The 23095-nt window shown below is 50.5% G+C and overlaps 2 protein-coding genes across 9 annotated transcripts in view; one reads left to right on the top strand and one right to left on the bottom strand.

Annotated features, from left to right (window-relative positions):
- Window positions 1-1189, bottom strand: part of Fam221b (family with sequence similarity 221 member B) — an 8340-nt gene extending 7151 nt beyond the window's left edge. The window contains exon 1 of the mRNA XM_050156011.1: window positions 635-1189. The gene's annotated coding sequence lies outside the window, so the exon portion shown is untranslated. The remainder of the gene's footprint in view (window positions 1-634) is intronic.
- A 176-nt stretch (window positions 1190-1365) lies between these two features.
- On the top strand, window positions 1366-22562 carry Tmem8b (transmembrane protein 8B). Of its 8 annotated transcripts, none has more exons than XM_050156005.1 (13): window positions 1367-2078; window positions 5468-5657; window positions 5989-6196; window positions 11810-11943; window positions 12183-12451; window positions 13159-13484; window positions 15723-15816; window positions 15920-16043; window positions 16129-16271; window positions 16439-16617; window positions 19461-19607; window positions 19711-19827; window positions 20092-20402. In XM_050156005.1, the coding sequence occupies exons 1-13, from the start codon at window positions 1553-1555 to the stop codon at window positions 20266-20268; spliced, it is 2634 nt and encodes an 877-aa protein (XP_050011962.1). In that variant the 5' UTR covers window positions 1367-1552; the 3' UTR covers window positions 20269-20402. The 8 variants fall into 8 exon arrangements, with proteins under 8 accessions (XP_050011960.1, XP_050011962.1, XP_050011961.1 ...); XM_050156004.1 differs by having other exon boundaries at window positions 1368-2078; window positions 20088-22562; XM_050156003.1 differs by having other exon boundaries at window positions 1366-2078; window positions 19711-20402.
- The last annotated feature ends 533 nt before the right edge of the window (window positions 22563-23095 follow it).

Below are 23095 nucleotides of genomic sequence, written 5' to 3'. Positions count from 1 at the left end.
CCTCCCTCCCTCCCTCCCTCCCTCCCTCCCTCCCTCCCTCCCTCCCTCCCTTCTTCCTTCCTTCCTTTCCTCCCTTTCTCATTTTTATTTTTGAGACAAGGTTTCTTTGTGTAGCCCTAGCTGTCCTGGAACAAGCTTTGTAGATCAGGCTGGCCTTGAACTCACAGAGATCTCCCTGCCTGCCTCCCAAGTGCTAGGATTAAAGACATGCACCACCACCACCCAGCTAAGATGTTACATATTAAACTCATTAGAGATATGGCTCAGCGGAGGACCTGGGTTCAATTCCCAGCACCCACATGGCAGCTCACACCTGTCCATAACTCCAGTTCCAAGTTCTGATCCTTTCTTCGGGGCTCCAGAGGCACTGTACACCCACAGTGCACGGACATACATGCAGGCAAAGCACATATATACATACAATAAAACTAATGGTAAAAAAGAATCAATTAACTCCACTGGAGTCTTCCTAAAGGGCAGATTAGGGAAGGGGCAGAGGTAGGATGATGGGGAGAAAGTGGACGGGTGGGTGGGATAATGATGAAAAGTAGAGAATGCGTGGGGAGGGGCAGGAGGTACCAGGAGAAGGAAGGAGTAAAGGGTTGGGGTGGAGGGCTGTGGAGAAACTACATACCTCTGAGCTTCGGCTTGGTGGTTGCAAGTCCTTTAGGTCCTTAGGTCAGGATCTTTACCTGGGTTGGAGGGGGAAGTACTGGCCCTGACCGAGGGAATGAACGGTTTTGCTTTGGATGAGCCAGGCTGTAGTTGCTAAGTGAGAGGTCTTGTTGTTAAGTTTGTTGGGGGACCTGGGCATCTGCAGACCTTCGCAAAGGGACTCTGGCCCGAATTGAGGAAGGACAGTAAAGGGAAGGGACAAGAGAGGTCCAGGGCCGATGAAGGATGTACTTGACTGAAACCTCTAGAACCCAGACCGGGAGGGGGGGGGCTGGCATGGATCTCCAGGGCAACCGGAACGCCCAGTAGTCTCCATTGCAACAGTAGTCTGGTCATCTGCGTGGGTGAGGTTTCCTGAGGGGGCTGCTTTGGATCTAGGTGGGACCGAAGTTGAGTGAGTCTCTGTGTAGGCTGTGCCAACAAATGACTGGGAGGAACATGTTCTGAGAGGAGCCTGGTTATGTGAGTTTCTGGAAGGTTCCTGTATCATTCTGGCGTTCACTGGATGCTGTGGGGACCTAAGAGGTCACCCGGGTTCTCTGTTAGGGTGAGGAGGTTCTCAGGTAGGTAGCCCAGCAGGCTTCAGTTAGAGGCCAATAGGATTTGGTGGGGGCGGGCTCTGCGGAGAGGGACCAATCAAATAGGCGTAGGGCGGAGCGCCAGGCGAGCGTCACGCCGAGGACGCCGCGGGGCCTGCTTATCGCCGGTTCAGCGCAGCCCGGAGTCGCCCAGGCCTGAACTCCTACCCAGGTCCCGGTGACGACCCCGGGCCCGCGAGGACGCCGGAGGCCACCCCCCGGGCGTGGGGAGCGGAGCCGCGGGTCAGCTCTGCGAGCGTCCCGTGCTGGCCTGGCCGGCCCCGCCCCCGCCCCGGGCCATGGCCCAGCCCTTGTCCCGGCCCCTCATCCTATCCCAATCTCAGCTTTGGCCGTCGGCCACGCCCTCGCCCCACTTCCCAAACCTGCCCCGGCCCCGGCCAATGTCCCAGCGAATGCCCAGGACCAGGTCCCCGCTTCAGCCCCAGTCCCTGCCTCTGACTTGGCCGCTATCTCCGCCTCGGCCCTTGTTCCACCCCTTGTCACAAATCCCAGCCCAGCCTCTGACCCTGTCCCATTCCCAGCGTTTGCTTAAGCCCCTGGCCCAGCCCCAGCCCTTGTTCCTGTCCCCATTTCCCTCACTCCTCCCAACACATCTTCGGCCCTTGTTTGAGCCCCAGTGCTCAGTCCAACGCAACCCAATATCTCAGCCTTTGCCCCCATCTCTGTGTTTGCCCAAGTCTCTTCCGCTGGCTCCCCGCCTCTCTCATACTCTGCCCCTCTCCCAGCCTCGACTCAGGTCTGGGCTCCAGTTGCCGCCAGCCCTATTGCTGCTGTTGCTGTTTTCTGTCCTTGGTCCAGGGGCTGGTGAGTGCGGAAACAGGAAAAATTGAGATAAGGTTGGGGTTCCGGGGAGGGAGGGCTTGGAAAGGGTTGGGAGAGGTGGGACTTGGGGAGCTAGGTCACTGGGGACGTGGGAGGAAATAAGGGGAAAAGGGCTTACACAAGAGATGGTTTGGCGGACTTCAAGAGTGGTGTTGCTCAGCTGGTTCAGCAGGTGGCTAATAGTCCCCAAAAAGCTCTGCGAGATTTCATTTCTTGGTGTCCATCCTGACCCCTTGGGAAGTCTTGGGGGCTTTACTCCTGCGAAATTCTATGACATAGTCCTATAGACTAGGCACTTAAGTTCTAGGTCCAGACATGGCCTAAACCTTTGAGATGCCAAGTGCATATTCCAAACAGTCTTGAAGACAATATGTTGCACTGCATAGATGGATGTGGGTTAGTTGCTATTATAATGAGCTTTCTTCTTGTACTGGGTCTTTCCCCAAGAAAGCGCCACTGGGCTATGGATAATTTGATACTTTTAAAGCATGGCTGAACCTCAGCAGCATTCTACAGATGGGGAAACTGAGGCTCAGTGAGGGCGTAATTTGTTTAGAGTTGTATTGTATGTAAGTGGCAATCGTGGGGCTAGAAAAGAGGGTTCCTAGGGTTCCTAGTTGCTGTGACATACTGGTTGGCTCCCTCCCGTCCCCTCTCTCTCTCTGAATACCTTCCAGGTTGAAGTATTCTTCCATTGGCCCAGAGCATAATCTCTTGTCTCTCTAGTCTGTCTGCCAGGAGGCTTAATTCATAAACAGTTTCTCATTTGTCAGGTGTCAGTCTTTATCCAACGCGTAGCCTAGGAAGTCAGTTGGTTGGGAGGAGTGGCCCAGCTTCTTAAAGGCTAGACCAGACCGAGGGAAGCAGAGACTGCTCCAGCCTAAGGGCAGAGATGACCTCAGCCCCAGGCCACCTTTGCTGAGTGGCACTGGGACTGAGCCGTGCTCAACAGTCTTTGGCAGTAACATCTGTGGACGGAGGTGGGTTTCATTGATCTCCGTGGGCCGGCTTTAGTGTACAGCTTGAGGTCAGCGCATCCTGCAGAGATGTGTGGGTGCTAGGTACCTGTGTGTATAACAGGGATCTGTGGGAATGGTGTGTGTGCGGCATGTGCTCATGCTTACATACTGGTGACATGTATTTTATCTGAGTGTACACGAGCTGACATGGTTTTGGAGTGCATACATATGTCATTGTGTGAGGGGCAGGGGACATGTGATGTGGCCCACACACTCTCAGCTTGGCCCACTCCTCTTATGAATATATCACTGAAGTGCGGCTTGTGGAAGGAAGGGCCCAGGGTGGAGGAATGGACATCCATTGTTGATGACTGCAGAAACAGCTGGCAGTCAGGTTTTTGGTTTTGATGAGGGGAGTTTGCACACACTCGTATGATTTAGGTGGTGGGAAAGCACCTACATGTTATTGTAGAAGGGGCGTCAGGACAAGTTCGCTGGGACATGGTTCTGGTAGGCCCTGTTCAAATCCCAAATCAAAGAATGAGGTGAATAGGACTGTTTCCCAAGGATCCACCCCGCCTTCAAACTCCTTCTAAGTTCCTCCCAAGCTCCAAGCTGCCGCTCTCTCCTTTTCCTCCAAGCACATCCTGTGACACCCACGGCTCCCATAGCCTCCGGTTTGCTTGGAATTGGCTCGGCAGTTCCCTGATTCTCCAGGCCAAGTAAGCTCTTTGTGTTTGTCTGGTGCTCACTTTAGGAGGAGCAGCCTGCCCTAACCCCAGCAGAGGGCACTCCAGAGCTCTTTCTTATTGCTTGTAACAATGGTATTCAGGGCTGCTCAGTTTGGAGGCGGAGCTGTCTTCTCCTTTAGCTAGTCCCCCTGCCCCTCATCTGCTTTGGATACCTCCCCACCACTGTCTGAGTGCAGCTCTGAGCCTTTGGTTGCTGGGCAGTGCAAGCTGGCAGTTTCTCTTGTTGAGATTGGTCTTCGGTTGGCACAGCAGTCTAGTCCTTTGGTGTTGTCATGGCCTTTGAGCCACTCTGGCCGGTGGCTTCTGCTTGTATAAGGTACCTCTGGAGTGTGACTCTTCAAAGGTGCCCCAGTTTAGTGTGGCCAACCTGCTGTCTTTCAGCAGCCTCCCTTTACTGATGCCCCATGTCTCTGTTACTTTAAATACCTCATTTTAGGGGTCATGCCCCCATCTCCAGGAGTAGAGACCATCAGAGTAGGGAAGCCATGTGGGTATTTCCTGTGTTGCTGAACTCTCCCCTTCCAACCTCTGCTGTGTCTGGAAGACACCTGAGTCCACCCAGCTTTCCTCTTGTCCAGAGACATATTTCTGGGCTTCTTTGGAACTGTTTTGAAACGGGGGGGGGCGCAGGCCATTGAGAGAGGAGAGACAGAGACAGAGAGGCCATGAGAGTGCTTTATATGGGGACACTGCCTGCACTCTGAGCCACCTTCTCCTGTCAGGTGTATCCTGTTACCTACACTGCCACGACACTCCTGTCCTATGTGCATGCCTGGCTAGGGCCTGTGGCTTTCCTGTCCACCCTGAGCATTTCAGCTAGAGATACACACACACACACACACACACACACACACACACAGAGAGAGAGAGAGAGAGAGAGAGAGAGAGAGAGAGAGAGAGAGAGCGCGCGACAGAGAGCCTGTTCTACTCCAAATATTCCCAAGTAATTTAGGGTGCCACTTAGTCACCGAATGACTGCCTTTCAGGACCTCCTCCTGGGAGAACACCCTGGCTACGCATTTTGACCCTAGAGCATCTGATCACTCTCCTCTCTTGGGCACTGTCGTGGTGGCCTGCCAGCTCCTGTTCTTGACTCTGCCACCCAAGCAGCTCCCTTGCAGCCTCACCACACCTTCCCCTCCCCTCTTCTGCCCTGAGTTGGTATACAGACAGCTCTTGTGAAGCTTCTGAGAATTTTTACTGCTCCTAACCACTGGGGCATAGAGAAGGGCAGAAAACAAACAAGTTACAGAGTTCTGTGCTGACTCCCAAGCCCCACAGGTGGAGTTCTAGCTTGCTCAGTGGCTTAAGAGCCTATGCCAACACACACACACACACACACACACACACATGCACACACACTTGCACACCCTGTTTTGTTAGGCTTGGTGAGAGGAGAATAATACCTCCTAAGTCAGTGACCTTGACGTTATATGAAGTGTCCTAAATTCTTAGTTTTCTAATTTTTTGCGATAGGCATTTTTTTTAAGATCAAGGTTTTGTGAGGAACAAAGCAGACACTGGCTAGGTTAGCATAAACCCCAGCTCCTGGCTGGTGAAGTGTGCTTGTTGGCTTGGTGCTGTTGGTGAGGAAAATGGGCTCGCAACCAAGTGGAAATGCCTTTGTCCTCCTTTCCGCTGACTCCCTTCTGCTTCCCAGGAGGCCTTTTCCTGACCGATTACTCCACCTGCTCACCCCGAAAGCTCAGCCCATTTCGCTCCTTTGCCAGCACCGAGCTCTTCCACTTCCACGTTCCTGAGGACACGTTCCTGGCTGTTTGGAACCTCATCATCTTCAAGGAACAGGGAGGAACCTTTGGAGACCACTGCCCAGATCAAAGTGTGACTGTGTGAGTGTTTGATCTGTATCCCCAATTTCCAACCCTAGTTACTTTCCAAACTGGAGTATGACATTTTGAGGTCTAAACACGCCCCCTGACCGTGACCTTGACCCTTATCCAGGTTGAATAAGGCCTCCTTGTCACCTGACTTCATGTAACTACTGTGGATACTTGAACTGACCTATTGCCCCTTATGAACTCCATCTCTTCCTGGGATAATTCTGTGGTATATGTCAGTATAGGAAATCTGTTTGTTTACTAGTGACGAATGACAGTTTTTTTTTTTTTAACCCCTATCTCCTAATTCCTACCCCACTGCTCTTCCTTTCATGTCACCCAGGTATTTCCGCTCTGGAGCGCCCCCTGTCATCAATCCCCTGCATACACACTTTCCAACAGACACGGCTGTGCCTGGGGTTTTCTCACTCACCCTCAGCTGGACACTGCCCAACAGAACCTCAGGCATCTTTAACGTCAGCAGCCCCTTACCTGGGGACTGGTTCTTGGCTGCCCACCTTCCCCAAGCCCATGGCCACATCTCTGTCAAGGTGGGTTGATGCTCCCTGGGACAGGAGGAATCATATCTTCCCACCCATTGCTGCTGAGTGCCCGCTGGCATCATAGCCTTTATCAGAGCTTATCAACAGCACCGGCATGGCTGGGACGGGCACTATTACAGCCCAGCAGCTTAGCTTCGGGGAGGTCTGTAGTCGAAAACTGGGACATGGTGATTCTGGGTAGGTTGAAGAGAAACTACAAAGTTCAAAATCTGCCATACAAACACAGCACTGTTTTGTTTTTTTTTTTTTTTTTTATTTTTGGTTGATAATAGCCCTGAAACGTCTCCCAGGCCACATCCTTGTCTCTAGCTCAGGCATCACGGTTTCAGGTCTCTCCTTTGCCCTCTGAGAAACCATGAGAGAAAGTTTTCCTAATAAAAGAAGCTTTAGATAGCTGACATCCTTCCCAACCATTACCTTCCTTTCCTCTGGATGTCAGCATGGACTTTAACACAGTGGAGATTGTCAGGTTGAAGGGAAGGGCCAAAGGTCAGGATGTTTCTTTAGTTTGAAGTGAAAGACAATACCACAATGTTTTCCTGCCCCTCTGGTGTGTTAGACAAGTTGGAATTCCTCCTGGGAGTGAGGAAGTACATAGGTTTCCTCCTTCTGCCCATTGCAGGAGAGGGAAGGCGTGGTGAGCTGGCCACTGTTAGTCTGGTGGCCGTGTGTATGTTGAAGGACAGAGAATGAACAGGTGAGGATTATAGAGTGTTATAAAGTAAGAGCATTAAGCAAGAAAGCCAGTGGTGTTTGGCCTTTGAGGATTAAGAGGGACAGAAACTCCCAGCCAGGTGAAAATTGCCTCTGAATTGGCATAGCGTCTTGACCAGTCTAGGCTGAGTGTTGTAAAGTCCATGAAGACCTGGGAGCCCTTTAGATGAGAGCATGCTGGGAGATTACCTGTCTCTGGACTCTTGATTTCTGTTGAACTAAGGATTTTTATACTAGGAAGAATGTCTTCATTGATCTTTGGTCAAATCTCAAAGACACTGCCTCTTGACTCAGTCATAATCTTGTCTCATTTTGTAAGAACTGAGGGAAGGATCTTCTAGCCCAGTGGTTCTCAACCTTCTTAATGTTAGATCATTTAACACAGTTCCTTATGTTGTGATGACCCTCAACCATAAAGTTATTTCATTGCTACTTCATAAATATAATTCTACTATTTTAAATCATAATGTAAATATCTGATATGCAGGATATTTGATATGTGACCCCTGTGGGGCTTGCACTTCGCAGGTTGAGAACCACTGGGCTAGAGGCTTCTTCCTGGACTAGAGTCCAGCTCTTGTTCTAGGTATCATGCTAAGCAAGCAGGAAGCACAAGGAGCCTAGACCTAGTAAGGAATGTGGAGCTGAGACCCGGATAGGCATGGCCAGGATTGCTTGGGGATAGCAGTACAGAGCAAGGCTTCCTAGAACCTGGTGCACGATTCAAAGTGTCTAGATCACTGGGGAGTGAGAAGACAACCAGGCCTGGTGTACATGTTTCCATCTAGAGAGAGTTTTCAGTCCCAGCAGGACTTGGTACTGCAAATGGAGGCCTAGACAGCCATGCTTTCTGCAGTGTGGCGAGACCAGAGAGAAAGGACACAGTTTGGTCACTGGAGGCTGCAGGTCTGAGCACTGGCAAGTGCAGCTCTTTGGACGTGCCTGTTCTAGAGGTTGGATGGGCAAGGATCTTGGATGTGGTTCTTCTAAAGTGTTGATTACCTTCTTAAATCATACATGGGCCTCTAAGGATTCTTTAGCTCCTCGATCCTGGGAAACTAGCCTTCTTCCCTCCTTTAGTCTTGAGTTTCTCTCCCTGTAGATAACTAGTATCCAGATTTCAACTCCTTCCGCATATCATTCTTTCCTCCTTGACTGGTCTTGTCTTGGCGTTATGACTCCCGTGTTTTGTACCAGGCCTTTTCTTTTGGGCCACCAACCAGCTCCCAAATCATGACACAGAGACTTCTTATTAGTTTTGAATGCCTGGCCTATCTTAGGCTCATTTCTGGCTCTTTAACTTAAGTTAACCTCTTTCTTTTTACCTGCCTTTTGCCTTGGGGCTTATTACCTTTCTTACTTCAGTATTTCTTACTTTTACTGCTTCTCATGTCTAGTTGGCGGCTGCCTGACTTCTCACCCTGGGCGTCTCCCTCATTCTCTCCTCTTTCATCTTTTTTTCTCTCTAGATTCCTCCTCCTACTTATTCTCTCTGCCCGTCAGTTCCTCCTATTCCTCTCCTGCCTAGCTATTGACTGTTTAGCTTTTTGTTAGACCAAATAGGTGCCTTTAGGCAGGCAGGGTAAAACAAATACAACACATCTGTACATAGTTAAACACATATCCTTACATAGTTAAACAAATACAGCATAAAGAAATATAACACATCTTTGCCTAGTTAAAATAATATTTCACAACACTTTTTTTTTCCTGATGTTTCTGCTTGATCTGTGTGTGCTGTTACAACCTGAGGCTTGGTCTCAGAAGAACTCCTTTTTGTTTTTCATTCTCTTTTTTGGTGTCTATGGCAGAGTTGTTTTAAATACTGTCTATGCCTCTTAAGAGTAGACAGCCAGTCTTATATTCTTTGAATCTCAAACTATATCTGTGAGCTTTCTTGACACCTTCAACTGCTTCTAAGAACAGTCTCAGGTTTAATATGCCCCAAGCAAAGCAGAGCCCCAAACTCTGACTTCTACTTCACTTCCAGGCTTGGGGGTCTTCCTTCTGGTTGTCTTCTTCCCAGTAGATAGCCACTGCCCACCAGTTGTTCAAGCCTCAAATGTGTCATCACTCTTGAGTCTTACTTTTCTCTTGCTTCCCCATGACCAGTCCCTAAAGTGTGTTCCTCCGCTCTCAACACATCAGCAGATGCCTCTCCACCTAGCGCATCTCCAGTGCTCTCCTGTACCGCCATAATAGTGACCTCCTGAATGTCGCTGTGCTTCCTCTCCCGCCCCTGCAGTCTGTCCTGTTGTCACTCACTCCTACACTGATTGCTGTTGACTGACTGAGGACAAGAAACTGGGGACAGGGGAAGCTGCGTGTCCTTAAGTATCTTCAGTCTGCAAGCCTGTCATAGTCAGAGTTTCTCCTGCCGTGGAGAAACAGAACACCGTGACTGTAGCAGTGTGGAGAGGAAGGGGTTTCTTTCAGCTTACAGCTCTCAGGTCATACTCCATTGCCGAGGGAAGCCAGGGCAGGAACTCAAATAGGGAAGGAATCTGGAGGTGAAGGAGCTGATGCAGAGGCCATGGAGGAACGCGGCTTACTGACTTGCTTCCTCTGGCTTGCTCAGCCTGGTTTCTTATAGAACCCAAGATTACCAGCCCAAGGGTAACCCCACCCACAGTGAACTAGCCCCTCCCCCACATCAATCATCAATCCAGAAAAAGGCACCTACAGGCCAGTCTGCTGGGGCGCATTTTAACAACTGGGCATGGTGACTCGTATCTGTAATCCTGTTTCTAAGAGGCTGAGGGTGGAAGATTGGCATGAGTTGTAACCAGCCTGGACTACCAGGTGAGGTCAAGGCTAGCCTGGACTACAGAATAAGACCTGGTATCCTCTCTAAAGAACAAAAAAGAAAAGACATTCCCTGTGCCCCACAAAATAGGAGGAGTTCCCATAGTCCAAAGCCTTCTGCTAGGCCCTCCACCATTCTTGGTTTCTGCTTCATATTGAAGAAGAGACTGGATGTTGAAGGAACACAGCCAGAGCATGCCTGGTCCTATCCTTTCCTGAACTCAACAGTAAGCATGGGCACAGTGTTTCTTTCCCTCGGCTGTGAGGCAGGTGCATACCAAACATGAGACTGCCGTGGATTCCTGTGTTCAGTGGGGTGGTGGACTGGGGGTCCTCTGAAATGTATTGCCAGAGTATTTCTGATCCATAGGGTTTGGCATGAGAAGTGAGGGACATCTGCTTTGGATGTCAGAGATGGAAAATTCTGGATAATTGTATCACTCAAGGAACTCTCTTCTGGGCACCCATTCTTCAGCTTGACAGCTGTTTTGTTTCCAGCACCTCGGATGTGTCAGGTGGTGTGCTAAGCATCGGGAATGAACAGTGAGATGGAAGGGCAGGGCGGCTGCCTCTTCGCACAGCACTGTGGTCAGCCCAGAACCCAAGGCTTGGCCAACTCATTCCATGGCACGAAACATGGTGGAATGTCAAAGCCTGGAACTTTCTCCCAGAACAAGGCTTTGGAGGCACATCTTATCAGAACAACCACCATAACAAGCCATAGTCTCTAGTTTATCAGGCCAACCAAAGGCCTGGTCTACAAGGTTAGCGAAGCCTCATTCAGAGACCCTTACACCCTTTAGCTGATGGGTTTGTGGGGCGTAGAAGAGGTCGCTGCTGTGGAAGGAGAGCTGTGACGTTGAGTGACAGGGTTTCTGGGAGGGGGCTCTCACTATAGTAGGGCGGGGTCTTGGGAGCTTGTCCAGTACAAGAGAAGCCTTGGGAAGTGTGGTGGCTGTCCTTCGCTGTCCAAAGAAACAGTCTGAGGCCGTAGGTCAGGTCAGAGTAGCTGTGAGGGGACAGATTTTGGCTTCATAAAGGTCAGTGCTGTCTGCAGCTGGGCTGATTCATGAGTTTGGCAGACATTCATGGCAAGTTGTGCAGAGCATGATAGGCCTGTGTCGGGTGGGCCAAGTCCTGTTCTCAAGTTCCAAATAGTCTGGAGGTTGCTTAGGGGGTAGTAAGTAGTCTTCATGGCATGCTGGAGCAGAGGTCAGACAGACACACGTCAGAAGGGCAGCCTAGAGAGCAGGAACAGTTAAACTAGTGGTGGTGGGAGGGTTGGACCAGAGGCCTAGGAGGAGCTTTCCACGCCCAGAAGAGCCAGTAGGAGTTGTGGGATGGGATGGCTTGCTGTGCAGTGTGTGCGGGGATTGCTGGCTAGCAGTGTACCAAGAGGAGGGCTGGGCTGGGAGAAGGCACAGCAGAGCCACAGCATCAGTGTTGTGTCCTTGAAGACCCAGATAGAGCAGAGGTGACCAGAACGATGGGCCTGAGAGCTGAGGGGACGGCTCAGGGGGTAAAGCACTTGCTTTACAAGCACAAGGACATGAGTTCAGATCCCAGAACCCACATAAAGCTGAGTAGCATACGTCTGGAATCCCAGTGCTTCTCTGACAAGATGGTGGCGGGGACAGGAGACTCTCCGGAAACTCACAGGCCAAGTTGGTGGGCCAGCTAGCCTGGCTCATACAGCTGCAAACAAGATGAGGCCTGCCTCAAGCAAGGGGGAATGAGGAGACAGATCTGAGGTTCCCCTCTGCCATGTGGCTGCACTAAAGTAAATGAACACACACAAATAAAAAGCATTTCTCCTTGGAAGAGGCTGTTCCTGTACTTGGTATGTCTTTCTTCAGAGTATCTTTTCCCTCAACCCTTGTAGTTAAGCCCATTCTAAAATATTTTTAATACAAAACTTAATAAAAATGACTACTCAGGTAGGAAAAGTTCAGAACTTAGCTCCAGAATGGGAGCCCCGGGAACTGGAGGATAAAGGGTTTCTTCAGGACCCCTCCAGCAGGTTACGTTAGCCTTGGTTTGGAGTGTTCCCACTGTCTCTCCTGCTACCCCTTTTTGTTTCAGGGTCTCCAGGACGAGTGTCAGTACCTCCTTCAGCCACAGCTGATTGTCCGACGTTTGCTGGATGTGGCTGTACTGGTTCCTGGCCGTCCCTCAGAGCAAACTCTCTCCCCCCACAATCGTTCAGCCTTGTATAAGTGAGTAAACACTCCAAACCTGCCCTGCCCTTTCCTCCTCTGGTCTTACACAGGGATCCATCTTGCTTTCCCTCTAGCCAAAGTAACCCAGAGTCCCCAGGGTGGGTCCCATCCAGTCTCCCCTCCCCTCCCACTGAGGAAGATCTGAGCGGGCCACCTGTTCCTTCCCTTTCTTCTGTTTCTCTCTCATGTCTCTTACCTCTCTGTCTTTTCTTGCCCCCAACCTGTCCTCTGTTCAGGGTCTTTGTGCCCAGCTTCACTTACAGGGTTTCAGCACAACTGGTGTGTGTAGGGGGCCGAGGGGCATCTGCCTGCCCCCTAACACTGCGCCTACGTCCCAAGGCCCCACCACTGCACAACTCAAGCTCTGTGGCCTGTGGAGGTGCCTCAGTATGCCAGCTGGAGTTGGCCCTGCCCCCCTGGGGGCACTGGGTCTATGTGCGTGTGGAGACACCATCCCGCGGCCCTGGCAGGATCATCCGCTTCCAGCTATGTGTACGGTTACAAGGTCAGAGCCCCTTCATCTGCCTCAACTCCCAATCTGTGCAGGGATGTACCTGAGGTAATCTGGATGGCTATGTTCTGAGACCCTCAACCACATCCTTACAGTTTCCTCTACCCCACCCAGACTTCAGGTCATTGGGTAGCCTTCATAGTGTGTCTTTGTGCCTGACTTGGGACAACTAAAGGCTTTCTTTCTTTCTTTCTTTCTTTCTTTCTTTCTTTCTTTCTTTCTTTCTTTCTTTCTTTCTTTCTTTCTTTCTCCCTCTCTCTCCATCCCCCTCCCTCCCTCCCTCCCTCCCTTCATCTCATTTTCAGTGTCCTGGGGTAGACAGGGCCAGCCAGGACTTGAGGAGCTGCTCTTGCCTCTTGCCTCAGTGCTCACAGTCATCAGGACAGTGCCTCCCATTAGCTTATAGTACAGTGTTTTCACTGCTTTGAGGAGGACACGTGTGATCTTAATTCCTCTACTCTGACCTTGGGGAGGGACAGGTGACTACAATGTAGTGACTGAATCTCTGTGACAATTAGGAAACATCTGGACCCTGTGCCATGGTCTTGATGCCTCCTTTCTCCAGGCCCATTCTATTTTAGTTTACATTCCTTCCTCCCCTTTGCTAGCTCAACAGGAGATGGGCTCAGTTCTGGTCTGTGGTGGGGGCTATGGGGCTGTATGGACCTCATGTCTCACCTTTGGTTTCTTCTCCTTCACAGAGTGTCCACAACCCAGCCTGTCCCGTGCCTTGGTCCCTGGGGCTGCCATGAATATGCCCCAATCACTGGGCAACCAGCCACTGCCCCCAGAGCCACCATCCCAGGGGACCCCTGTAGAAGGGTCTGCAGCCACATCGCCACCTGAGCACTGCTGGCCAGTGCGTCCCACTCTGCGCAACGAGCTGGATACCTTCTCTGTCCACTTCTACATCTTCTTTGGTCCCAGCGTGGCTCTTCCACCTGAGCGCCCGGCCGTGTTTGCTCTGAGGCTGTTGCCAGTGCTGGACAGTGGCGGTGTCCTTAGTCTGGAGCTGCAGCTCAATGTGGTACTTCTTGGGAAGGGGTGCTTCCCTGTTGGGGAGTCTGAAGGAAGGTTGCAGGCGTGCAGGGCCCTGCCTCCTTCTGGCGCTCTTTCCAGGTCGCTTCTGTGCTTTGTTCTCAGCCCCCACTGCCTTGTGAGAGCTGCGCCAGCCAGGACACAGTGGTCCAGGGTTCTATTTGTAGGTTGACCTGTTAGAGGGCTGATGACAATGGTAGTTCATTTCTGTAACGAGAGGCCATGCAGCCTGTGTTCAGACAGCTCCTGTAGCTAGTGGCATTCCCGATAGTCTACTAGGACTGCTTTCCTGAACTTCACCCACTGACTTTGTTCTGTCTAGACGCCATATCTAGCAAATCCGTGTGTGTCCTTGTTTGTAGTAGTAGATTCTTTTAGAGAAGTTTTAGATTTATAGAAAAAAATGAACAGTGAGTAACTGCTTGGGTCTGAGCTAGCTCAGAGGATAAAGTGCTTGCCTTCCAAGCACACACCTGTAATCTCAGCACTGAGGAGGTGGAAACAGGATAGTCCCTGGGCCAGCCTGGCCTAATTGGTGAGTTCCAGGTCAAATGAGAGGCCATGCTTCAAAGACAAGGTGGATAGCATTTGAAGAATGATACTTAAAATTGAACTCTGGCCCACACATGCATGCACACGTGCAGGTGCAAGCACACAGGAAGACAGTACAGACCCCATTCATTACCTTACTGCTTACATTCACCTTACTGCTGTGCATTGGCTACAATGCTATGCTATTTTAGCAGCCCTTTAGCTGTTTCCATTGCTCTCTCAACAGCTGAACCCCTTCAGTGTCGGGGACTCCGGTGTTAGACTTCCCTCCACCCGACACTCATCCCTCTGTTCCACTTTGATTGGCCATCATGTCTCTGAAAGTGATAATCTGAACTGGTGTGACCAGTGTGGCAGGCAAACTGTTTATCCGTTTATTTATTTATTTTTCACAGTCTCACTAAGTAGCCCTGAGGGCCTGGAACTTGCTATATAGACCAGCTGGCCTTAAACACAAAAGATCTGCCTGCTTCTGCCTCCTGAGCATTGGGATTAAAGGTGCACATCCACACCCAGGCAAGCCTTGACTTCATACATCTGGAGAACAAGTGGTTCTTTAAGTTGTTGCGTCACACTGAGCTCATCAGGGATTGTGGTGGACTAAGAACCCTGGATCTTTTTCATTTCTTCCAAGTATTTTGATCTTTCCCCTGGATCAAGGACTATGTAGCTGGGGACTGCTTTGGGCTGTTCCTGTCTCTTTCACTGAGTAGTACTTCTGCATATTGCCTTCCCGGCCTTCCACTGAAGGACGTGATAAACCACTCTTGTGCTTGAGGACAGGTGTACGTTCGCAGCATTGTCTGGTGAGAATTCAGCTGAAGAAAGGTGTGTGTGGTGGCATACACACATGATCCCAGCACAACGAGGCTAGTCAGAGCCTGGGTCAGTTATATATAGTGAGTTACATGAAATGCTACCACAGAAATATCAAAAGTAATACTAAGAATTTAGCTGAAGTCCACCCTGGAGACTCCAGCGAATCTAGATGTGCTCACAGATGAGAGACTCCTGGGGCGCCTTCTCCACTTTAGTCAAGTACATAACTCATGTCTAGGGACAGCCTTATTTTTCCAGCCTGATTTGAAATGTTCTCCTAAGCCTTTATTTTTACCCTAATTTAATGTGTCAGGCTGCCTCAGATCTTTCTTGAGATGAATTTGTGGTGTCCCGTTCCTCCCTCAAAGACAGCCACCCCTTACATCCACACCTGGGGATGTCTGTGTTCTTTTCACCCCAGTCAGATTGCTCCATTTAATCTCTCTGGCTTCAGCTCCCTCCATTTGTACTTGGGTCATTTCACTTGAGGAGTGCATTTTCTTAATAAGCTTTCAGCCCCAGGGCTAGGGGGCTGAGAACGTTAAGTTACCTTCATCTTTTGCTGGTATCTACGTCTGGCATCAGATAGGATGAACCAAGGTGCCTTCTCTTCCAGAGGGACGATTCAGAGTCAGGGCTTGCTTTGTTGTTAGACTTTGAGAGTCTGGCTGTGAGGATCTGATGGATCTCTGGCTCCTACTGAGTAAGAGCACAGCTTTGATGGATTGATCCCTGGAGGAGTGGGCCCACCCAGAGGAGAATGGGACTTCCAGCCTTAGGGATGGGAGAAGTGACAGGTTTAGGGTGGCCCACCCCAAGGGTCTGACAGCCTCATTTGCATCTTCACCCTGCTCAGAGTTCCCTGCACCAAGAAAATGTAACAGTGTTTGGATGCCTGACTCATGAGGTGCCCTTGAGCCTGGGGGATGCTGCTGTGACCTGTTCCAAAGGTGGGGATGGGAATGGGGAATAAAGGGAGGCTGGGTTCCCAGAAGTGGGTTCTAACTCCGTGCTGACCACTTCTCTCTCCTGGGCTCATGCTTTCCCCTTTAGAGTCCCTCTCAGGTTTCCTCCTCTCAGTCAGTGTCACGTCCAGAGTGGCCAGACTTCGAATTCCTTTCCCACAGACGGGGACCTGGTTCCTGACCCTCCGCTCTCTTTGCGGGGTGGGACCTCGGTGAGCAAGAGCAATAGGGGACATAGCTGGAGCTGGGTTGGGGATGGCCCTGGACTCAAATAACCAGGAGCGTGTATGCTCGCAGGTTCGTGCGATGCCGCAATGCGACGGCTGAAGTGCGGTTGCGCACCTTCCTGTCCCCATGCGTGGATGACTGTGGGCCCTATGGCCAGTGCAAGCTGCTGCGCACCCACAACTACCTGTACGCGGCCTGCGAGTGCAAGGCTGGTGAGCGGGCTGGGGTGGGGAGCAGGTCAGACTTGGCTTGTGCATGGGGTGGCCAGCAGGGGTGCCCCAAGGCACTGGGTATGAGGACAGGCATGAGCACAATTGTCTGTTGAGCCAGGGGTGCCTTCTGCCCTCCTCCACCCTGTCCCTTCCTTCCCTACTTGCAGGGTGGCGAGGCTGGGGTTGCACAGACAGTGCCGATGCGCTCACCTATGGATTCCAGCTGCTGTCCACACTCCTCCTCTGCCTGAGCAACCTCATGTTTTTGCCACCTGTGGTCTTGGCCATTCGGAGCCGGTACGTGCTGGAAGCTGCTGTCTACACCTTCACCATGTTCTTCTCCACGGTATGTAGACAGCGGCACCTCTGCTTCTCTGTTCTTACCGCAGGGTGGGGAGAGGCTCCACGTTTCCACCACATTCTCTCGGTTTGAAGATGACTGGACCTTCACTATGTCTCCTAGAGCAATGCCCTGCCCGCCCCCAATAACGTGTGTAGGAAGTGACTGTTTTGTCAGGCAGCTTGTGGGATAAGTGGCCAAAGCTGCTTCCAAGTCAGCCTCACAGGTGTGGAGCGTCCCAGCCCATGTGGAGGGAGAAGAGATATTGACTGGATACACGGAATGCAATGTGGGATTGGGTGTTCACCGTTTCTCTGTAAGCCAGCACAGCGTCTGTCACGGGGTCTCTCCATGGAGTCTTCACTGTCTCTGTGGGAGGCTCCCCTGCTCAGCAATCTCCATGTTCTCTCTCATCATTTGTGAAGTAAAGTTCTAATCTACAGACAAGGTTGGCCTAAAACTCTCCATGGAGAAAGTAGGGGGTTGTATGTCCAAGTGAGGATTGTGGGGACTTCCAGGTACTCAGCTATGAAGAAGGCAGAGGAGGCTGTAGCCATGCTACCAGATGGGACCAATGCACCCCGGTTTAGCTGGCTCCCTTTCAGGCCTGGTCTGAGAGTCTCTTTCTATTTTTGTATTAGATTCTATTCCTTCTTATTACCAGGTGCGCTGTCTACTGTTACTCACAGAGCCCCTCCCCCCCCCAACAGCTGTTCTGCCAGCCCACTCTTGGCCTCAGGGAGATCTAAAGTGACTCAGAATTAGTAAGAACACTTTACTACAGCAGGAACTGTACAGAACTGAACAGAACATCCATTCTGTCCTAGAATATTCTAGCCCAGATGCCTCTTTGTTATCTAGATACGGTACTAACCTGAAAAGGGACCAAGGAGGAACTGGAGGAAACTCACTCCCTCACCCTGCATGAAGAAACCCCACTCCCTTTTAAAAGATCTATTGTTTTTACTTGGTGTGCATGAATTTTGTGCACCCCATCCATGTGTGCAGTGCCCACAGAGGCCAATGGGTCTTCTAGGACTGGAGTTACAGGAGGTTTTGAGCCATAGTGTGACTGCTGGGAACTGAACTGGGGGCTTTTGCAAGACAGCCTGTGCTCTTAACTGCCAAACTCTTTCTAGCCTTAACCGTTCTTTTTTTTTGGTGGGGGGTGTTTCGAGACAGGGTTTTTCTGTAGCTTTGGAGCCTTTCCTGGAACTAGCTCTTGTAGACCAGGCTGGCCTCAAACTACTGGGATTAAAGGCATGTGCCACTACCACCCAGCCCCCTCTGTCTTAAAAAAAAAAAAAAGTACAGGAGTGTGAGAAAGAGCTGCTGGCTTTAAGTCTGCTACTGAAAGTCCTGCTCTATGTGTTCTTTTCCACGTGTTCAAAACAGAACTAGCACACCTTTAATCCCAGCACTCGGGAGGCAGAGGCAGGCGGATCTCTGTGAGTTTGAGGACAGTTTGGTCTACAAGAGCTAGTTCCAGGACAGGCTCCAAAACTACAGAGAAACCCTGTCTCAGAAAAAAAAAAAAACCATAGAACTAGTATCCAGTTTTCTGGACACAGGGTTCCTATTGTCTTTTCTTTTTCATTCTTAGTTTAGACACAGACATGCCTGTTTAAGGACTTGTTGGTTAGTTTGTAGTTGACATACAAGGATAGTAGATGAGTGTCCTCTTCCTTGTCTTAACATAGGATAGTTTACCTCTGGAAGTGGTGCTTATCTGGGGTACAGGAGCAGTCAGCAAGACTATAATCCAGGTGCTTATAGATATAAAATATATTTTTGAAAAATATGCCAAAAACCTAGCACTTGGTTCTCTGTGTAGCCAAACATTCCAGATAATGAGGACAGAAACTGACAGCTATTGAATGTACTGTGTAACATTGCTTATCAATTCTCATGACTGCACTAAGATGATAGGTGGCCGTGGCCGTGAAGAGTGACGCTGTGGCCATGGGACAGCATGGCACTCACGCTAGGATACCATATGGTGAAGGGACATGGCCCTGCTCTCCAAACCATGAAGAATTAACATCTGAATATGGATTCATAGCACATTACTTGTCTCCTGAGCATCTCTTCCTGACCCATCCTGGACAGGATCTGACTGCTGCTCAGGCTGGCCTAGAACCTACTATGCAGCTCACTCAGGTTGATCTCATCCTGAGTGCTGTGATTCCATGTGGCTCTCTGGCTATTCTCCTCTTTAGTGTCAGATGTAAGAATACAAGCCACTAAATAATGTAGCAGACATCTGTTTCTGATTTGCATTTACTTCTCAAGATTAAGTTTACATTCCAGGCTTAATCAGCATCTTACACCTGCCTTTGAAGCACACAGAAAGGAGGAGGGGCCTGTGATGACTCCTCACACAAGGAGTGGGGGACCAGTGTCTGAGCTGCCAGATACGCTTGGCTGTAAAGCAGACCAGACCTCACTGCTATTTTTCTCAAGAATAAGTGAATCAGGGCTGGAGAGATGGCTTGGTGGTTAAGAACACTGGCCGCTCTTGTAGAGGATTGGGGTTTGATTCCTAGCACCCACATGGTGGCTAACAACTGTCTGTAACTCCAGTTCCAGTGGATTCTATACCCTCTTCTTGTGCCTTCGTGGGTACTGTGTACATGTGGTACGCAGACATACATGCAGGCAAAACACCCATACATATAAATCTTAAAAAAAAGAATGAAGGAGTCAGGCATTTCCTAGTATTGTTCACCTGTGACCTCTGACCTCTACTTCTCTGACAGAGGAGTAACCCCCATCAGGTCTTTCTTTGGTTTCATAGCCCTGGACTTGTGGCCTCAAGGTCTTTTAACGCCCGCACTTTCCTTTTGCAGTTCTATCATGCCTGTGACCAGCCAGGCATTGTGGTTTTCTGCATCATGGACTACGATGTGCTTCAGTTCTGTGACTTCCTGGGCTCCTTAATGTCGGTTTGGGTCACCGTCATTGCCATGGCTCGTTTGCAGCCCGTGATCAAGCAGGTCAGTGCAGAGTGGGTCCTGGGAGACAGCCATAGCTAACCTCTATTTAGAATCCACTCATGCCCCCACATCCTGGCCCAATCTTGGAGTCCTGTCTCTGTAGGTGTTGTATTTGCTGGGGGCTATGCTGCTGTCCATGGCTCTGCAGCTTGACCGGCATGGACTCTGGAACCTGCTTGGACCCAGTCTCTTCGCCCTTGGGATCTTGGCTACAGCTTGGGTAAGAGTGGAGAAGCCTGTGAAGGGCAAAGGAGGGAGCAGGAGTGGATACAGGGCGCTGGCCATCTGGTCCCCAGTTGAAGGTAGCCTTGCTTTCTGTTACCATTACCTGCTGTTCACAGTGGCCACTCAAGTCTTGGCAGGTACCTTTAGGTCACACGTAGGGCTGAGGGGAAGTCTGAACTGTCTCTGGCCTCATACTCTAGAGCCTTGTATTCTAGGGCTTCGTATTCCTGAATCCCACTTCTCTGCTTCCCCCAGACAGTTCGCAGCGTCCGGCGCCGGCACTGTTATCCGCCAACATGGCGCCGCTGGCTCTTCTACCTGTGCCCGGGCAGCCTTATTGCAGGCAGTGCCGTCCTTCTGTATGCTTTCGTGGAGACCCGGGACAACTACTTCTACATTCATAGCATTTGGCATATGCTCATTGCTGGCAGCGTAGGCTTCTTGCTACCTCCTCGTGCCAAGACTGACTGCCGGGTCCCATCTGGAACTCGGGCCCGGGGCTGCGGTTACCAGCTGTGCATCAATGAACAGGAAGAACTGGGCCTTGTGGGCCCTGGAGGGGCCACTGTCAGCAGCATCTGTGCCAGCTGAGAGGGGCTTTGGGCCAGGCTCCTAGGGGTTATGAACCCTGCCTAGGGTTCCTCCTGGGGCTGTGGAGCCCTTCTAGGAACAAGGGACAAGTTGTGTTTCTTAGAGGCGCACAATCTTTCTCAAGGATGACTGATTTCAGGGACCAGGAGGCCTTCCCAAGACATGGAGAATTTCCTGAGAGCCCGGAGTCCTCCTGTTCTTCTGGAGTCCTTCTTAAGGATGAGCTATGCAGGACACAGCCCCTCAGGACCAAGGAGGACCTAGGGGTGCGGAGCCCTTCCCAGGGATAGGAAGAGCTCCTACAGACATGAGATACTTCTCAAGGAGACAAATTGTCATCAGGAATGAATCATCAGTACAGAGGGAAAAGGAGTCCATCTTGGAGAAACACATCACCAGATTTTCCCAGAGGCTCTGCAACACTGGCCACTTCTGGACTGTGCTGTGCTGGGCAGAGGGCTGGGAGAGACAGCTGGGGCGGGGCTAGGCAGCTGGGGTCCTGATTTGATGCAGGTGGAGTCTGGTTTGTCTCCAATGAAGTCCATACTGATTCTGTGCTGCCTTTCTTTCCCCTCCTGGGGCCAGGGTGTGGGGAGATGGAGTGAAAGGGACACCGAGAAAAGCGTGAGAGTGACAGGACCTTCCTGAAGAAGATGCTGGAAGCTACTGTCTGTGACTTCTGCCTATGGCTTGCACACCCACATCTCTCTTATCTGGTTCCTGTGTTTAATTCCAAAACTCCCTGCTGTCCATTTCCTGGTTGTTGTGGACCCTAATCTGTGGCAGTGAAGAGGAGAGTGCGCATGCGTGCGTGCGTGTGCTTGCTGTGTGTGTGCAGAGATGAATTCATAAGACAGGCTTCCCCACGACGCCTACACCACAGAGAAGGAAGCTAAGGTGCCAGGAAAGTGGAGCAACAGGCACAAATTTCAGATGTACACGGCGCTATAAGAATGGAACTACTATTTTAAGCTTCCATTTTTTCTTGCATGCCAGAAATAATCTTGTATGAATTTAGATTTCTTTTTTTAGTGTGTGCGTGTGTGTGTGTGTGTGTGTGTGTGTGTTTCCGCACGCACGTTCGTGTGTTGCTGTGTATATAGTTTGTTCTGGTCTTGATATCATGATCCTCGGGGTCCTGGAATTACAGACATGGACATCATGCCTGGCAGCTGAACTCTTTCTTCCCCCATGGGCTCATAACTGAGTTTTGAGGATTTTGTCTTATGCTAAAATACTAGAAGAATTCTTTCTGGTCCCCAGGGTCTCTACTTCATCCATTTTCTGAGAGCGCTGTCATCCCAACTGGTTCCCAGTCAGCAGTCAGACAGACTGCTAAATGCTGAGCCATTTTTTTTTTTTTTGTTTTTGTTCTGTCTGCGTATCTCCGAGTGTCTGCCCCCAAGTTGTGTACCATGTGAGGTGTTTGTACTGGGCTACCCAGACACAGCATGAAGCCAGTTCTCTCCCGGGGTCCTATGCAGGGTTTTACCTGATAGGGCAGAAGATGAGTTGTTTTCCCTGTAGACGAAGCTGGCTCAGCTCTGGCTTCTTCAGGGAATCTGGGACAGCGCTCATACTTCCCTCCTCTCGCCCCTCCCTCTTGTCAATCTGGAGGAGACAACCTCACATTTGGACGGAATCTTTTCTCTGTGCCTTAATCCTTTCTATTCTCTCCACGGCCTAGGCCTTTGAAGCTCAGAGCCTGGGAAATACCACTTTATTCTTTACTCTCAGCAATCAGATCGCTTCCCTGAGGCACCGGGTAAAGAATAAAGTAGCTGACTGAGTGGCAAGGAGTGAAGGTGGATGGGCCTGGTGTCCGCTCCTGTATCAGAAGTGCTGTTCTGGGGCCAGGTGTGGGGTGCACACCTTTATCCCAGCACTCTAGGGGTAGGAGCTGGCGAATTGACTTGAGTTCAAGCCAGCCAAATTTACATAGGCCCTCTCTTAAATAAAAATGGTTGGAGAAATGACTCAGTGGTTAAGAGCATTGCTCCTCCAGAGGACTGGAGTTCAATTCCCTGTACCCAGTTACAGGATAAGATGCCTGTAACTATAGCTCCAGGGACACACCACCTCTGGACCCCATAGGGACTTTTCCACACAAGTACACACACAGACACACATACACCTGACTAAAAATAATAAACTTTTTTTAAAAAGAAGAAATGCTATTCCTTACCTTATCTCTGACTGTACATACCGCCCTGAACACACCTGAACCTGGATGATGAGAGAAGCTAAGCAGGGCTGGCCTCATTAGTGTTGGATGGGAGATCAACTATTCTCACCTGAGATAGGTAGGTTAGGCCGCGAGGACAGTTGACCCAAATAGCCAGGAATCAGGACGGACTCAGCCAGAGTGTAGAAGGCAATGAATGGGTAAGTGAGTGGGGTTGCCACATTGCCAAGCTGTGGGGAAAATTTCTCTGTGGTTATGAGTGCCCATCTTTGATTCCTTTCCCGAGACATTCATTCTGTCTGGTCCCCAGTCACTAAAGTACTTAGGACACTTAATATAGTGCCCAACCTGTTGCACATATGACAGACAATGGTCACGGCGTGTTTGGAAAGGGTTTCGATGATGGGGAGTGGGAGAGGCAGGAAAGACTGGTGTTTAGGAGCTGCGAAGAGGTGTGTGCTGGGTTGATGAAGGCAAGCAGCTGATG

Source organism: Alexandromys fortis, unplaced genomic scaffold (assembly GCF_014885135.2).
Source record: "Alexandromys fortis isolate MF-2015 unplaced genomic scaffold, M_Fortis_MF-2015_v1.1 scaffold_92, whole genome shotgun sequence".
Classification (NCBI taxonomy): Eukaryota; Metazoa; Chordata; class Mammalia; order Rodentia; family Cricetidae; genus Alexandromys; species Alexandromys fortis.
Note: the sequence above shows the minus strand (reverse complement) of the source record. Positions and strands in the feature narration are given on the sequence as shown.

What these genes read in the sequence shown, in the direction of transcription:
- Tmem8b (XM_050156003.1), top strand. Translation starts at nt 1,553, where the DNA reads ATGGCCCAGCCCTTGTCCCGGCCCCTCATCCTATCCCAATCTCAGCTT. An exon ending in TGTCCTTGGTCCAGGGGCTG is followed by an intron (nt 2,079 to 5,467) that starts GTGAGTGCGGAA and finishes TCTGCTTCCCAG; the next exon opens with GAGGCCTTTTCCTGACCGAT. An exon ending in TGCAGCCCGTGATCAAGCAG is followed by an intron (nt 19,608 to 19,710) that starts GTCAGTGCAGAG and finishes CTGTCTCTGTAG; the next exon opens with GTGTTGTATTTGCTGGGGGC.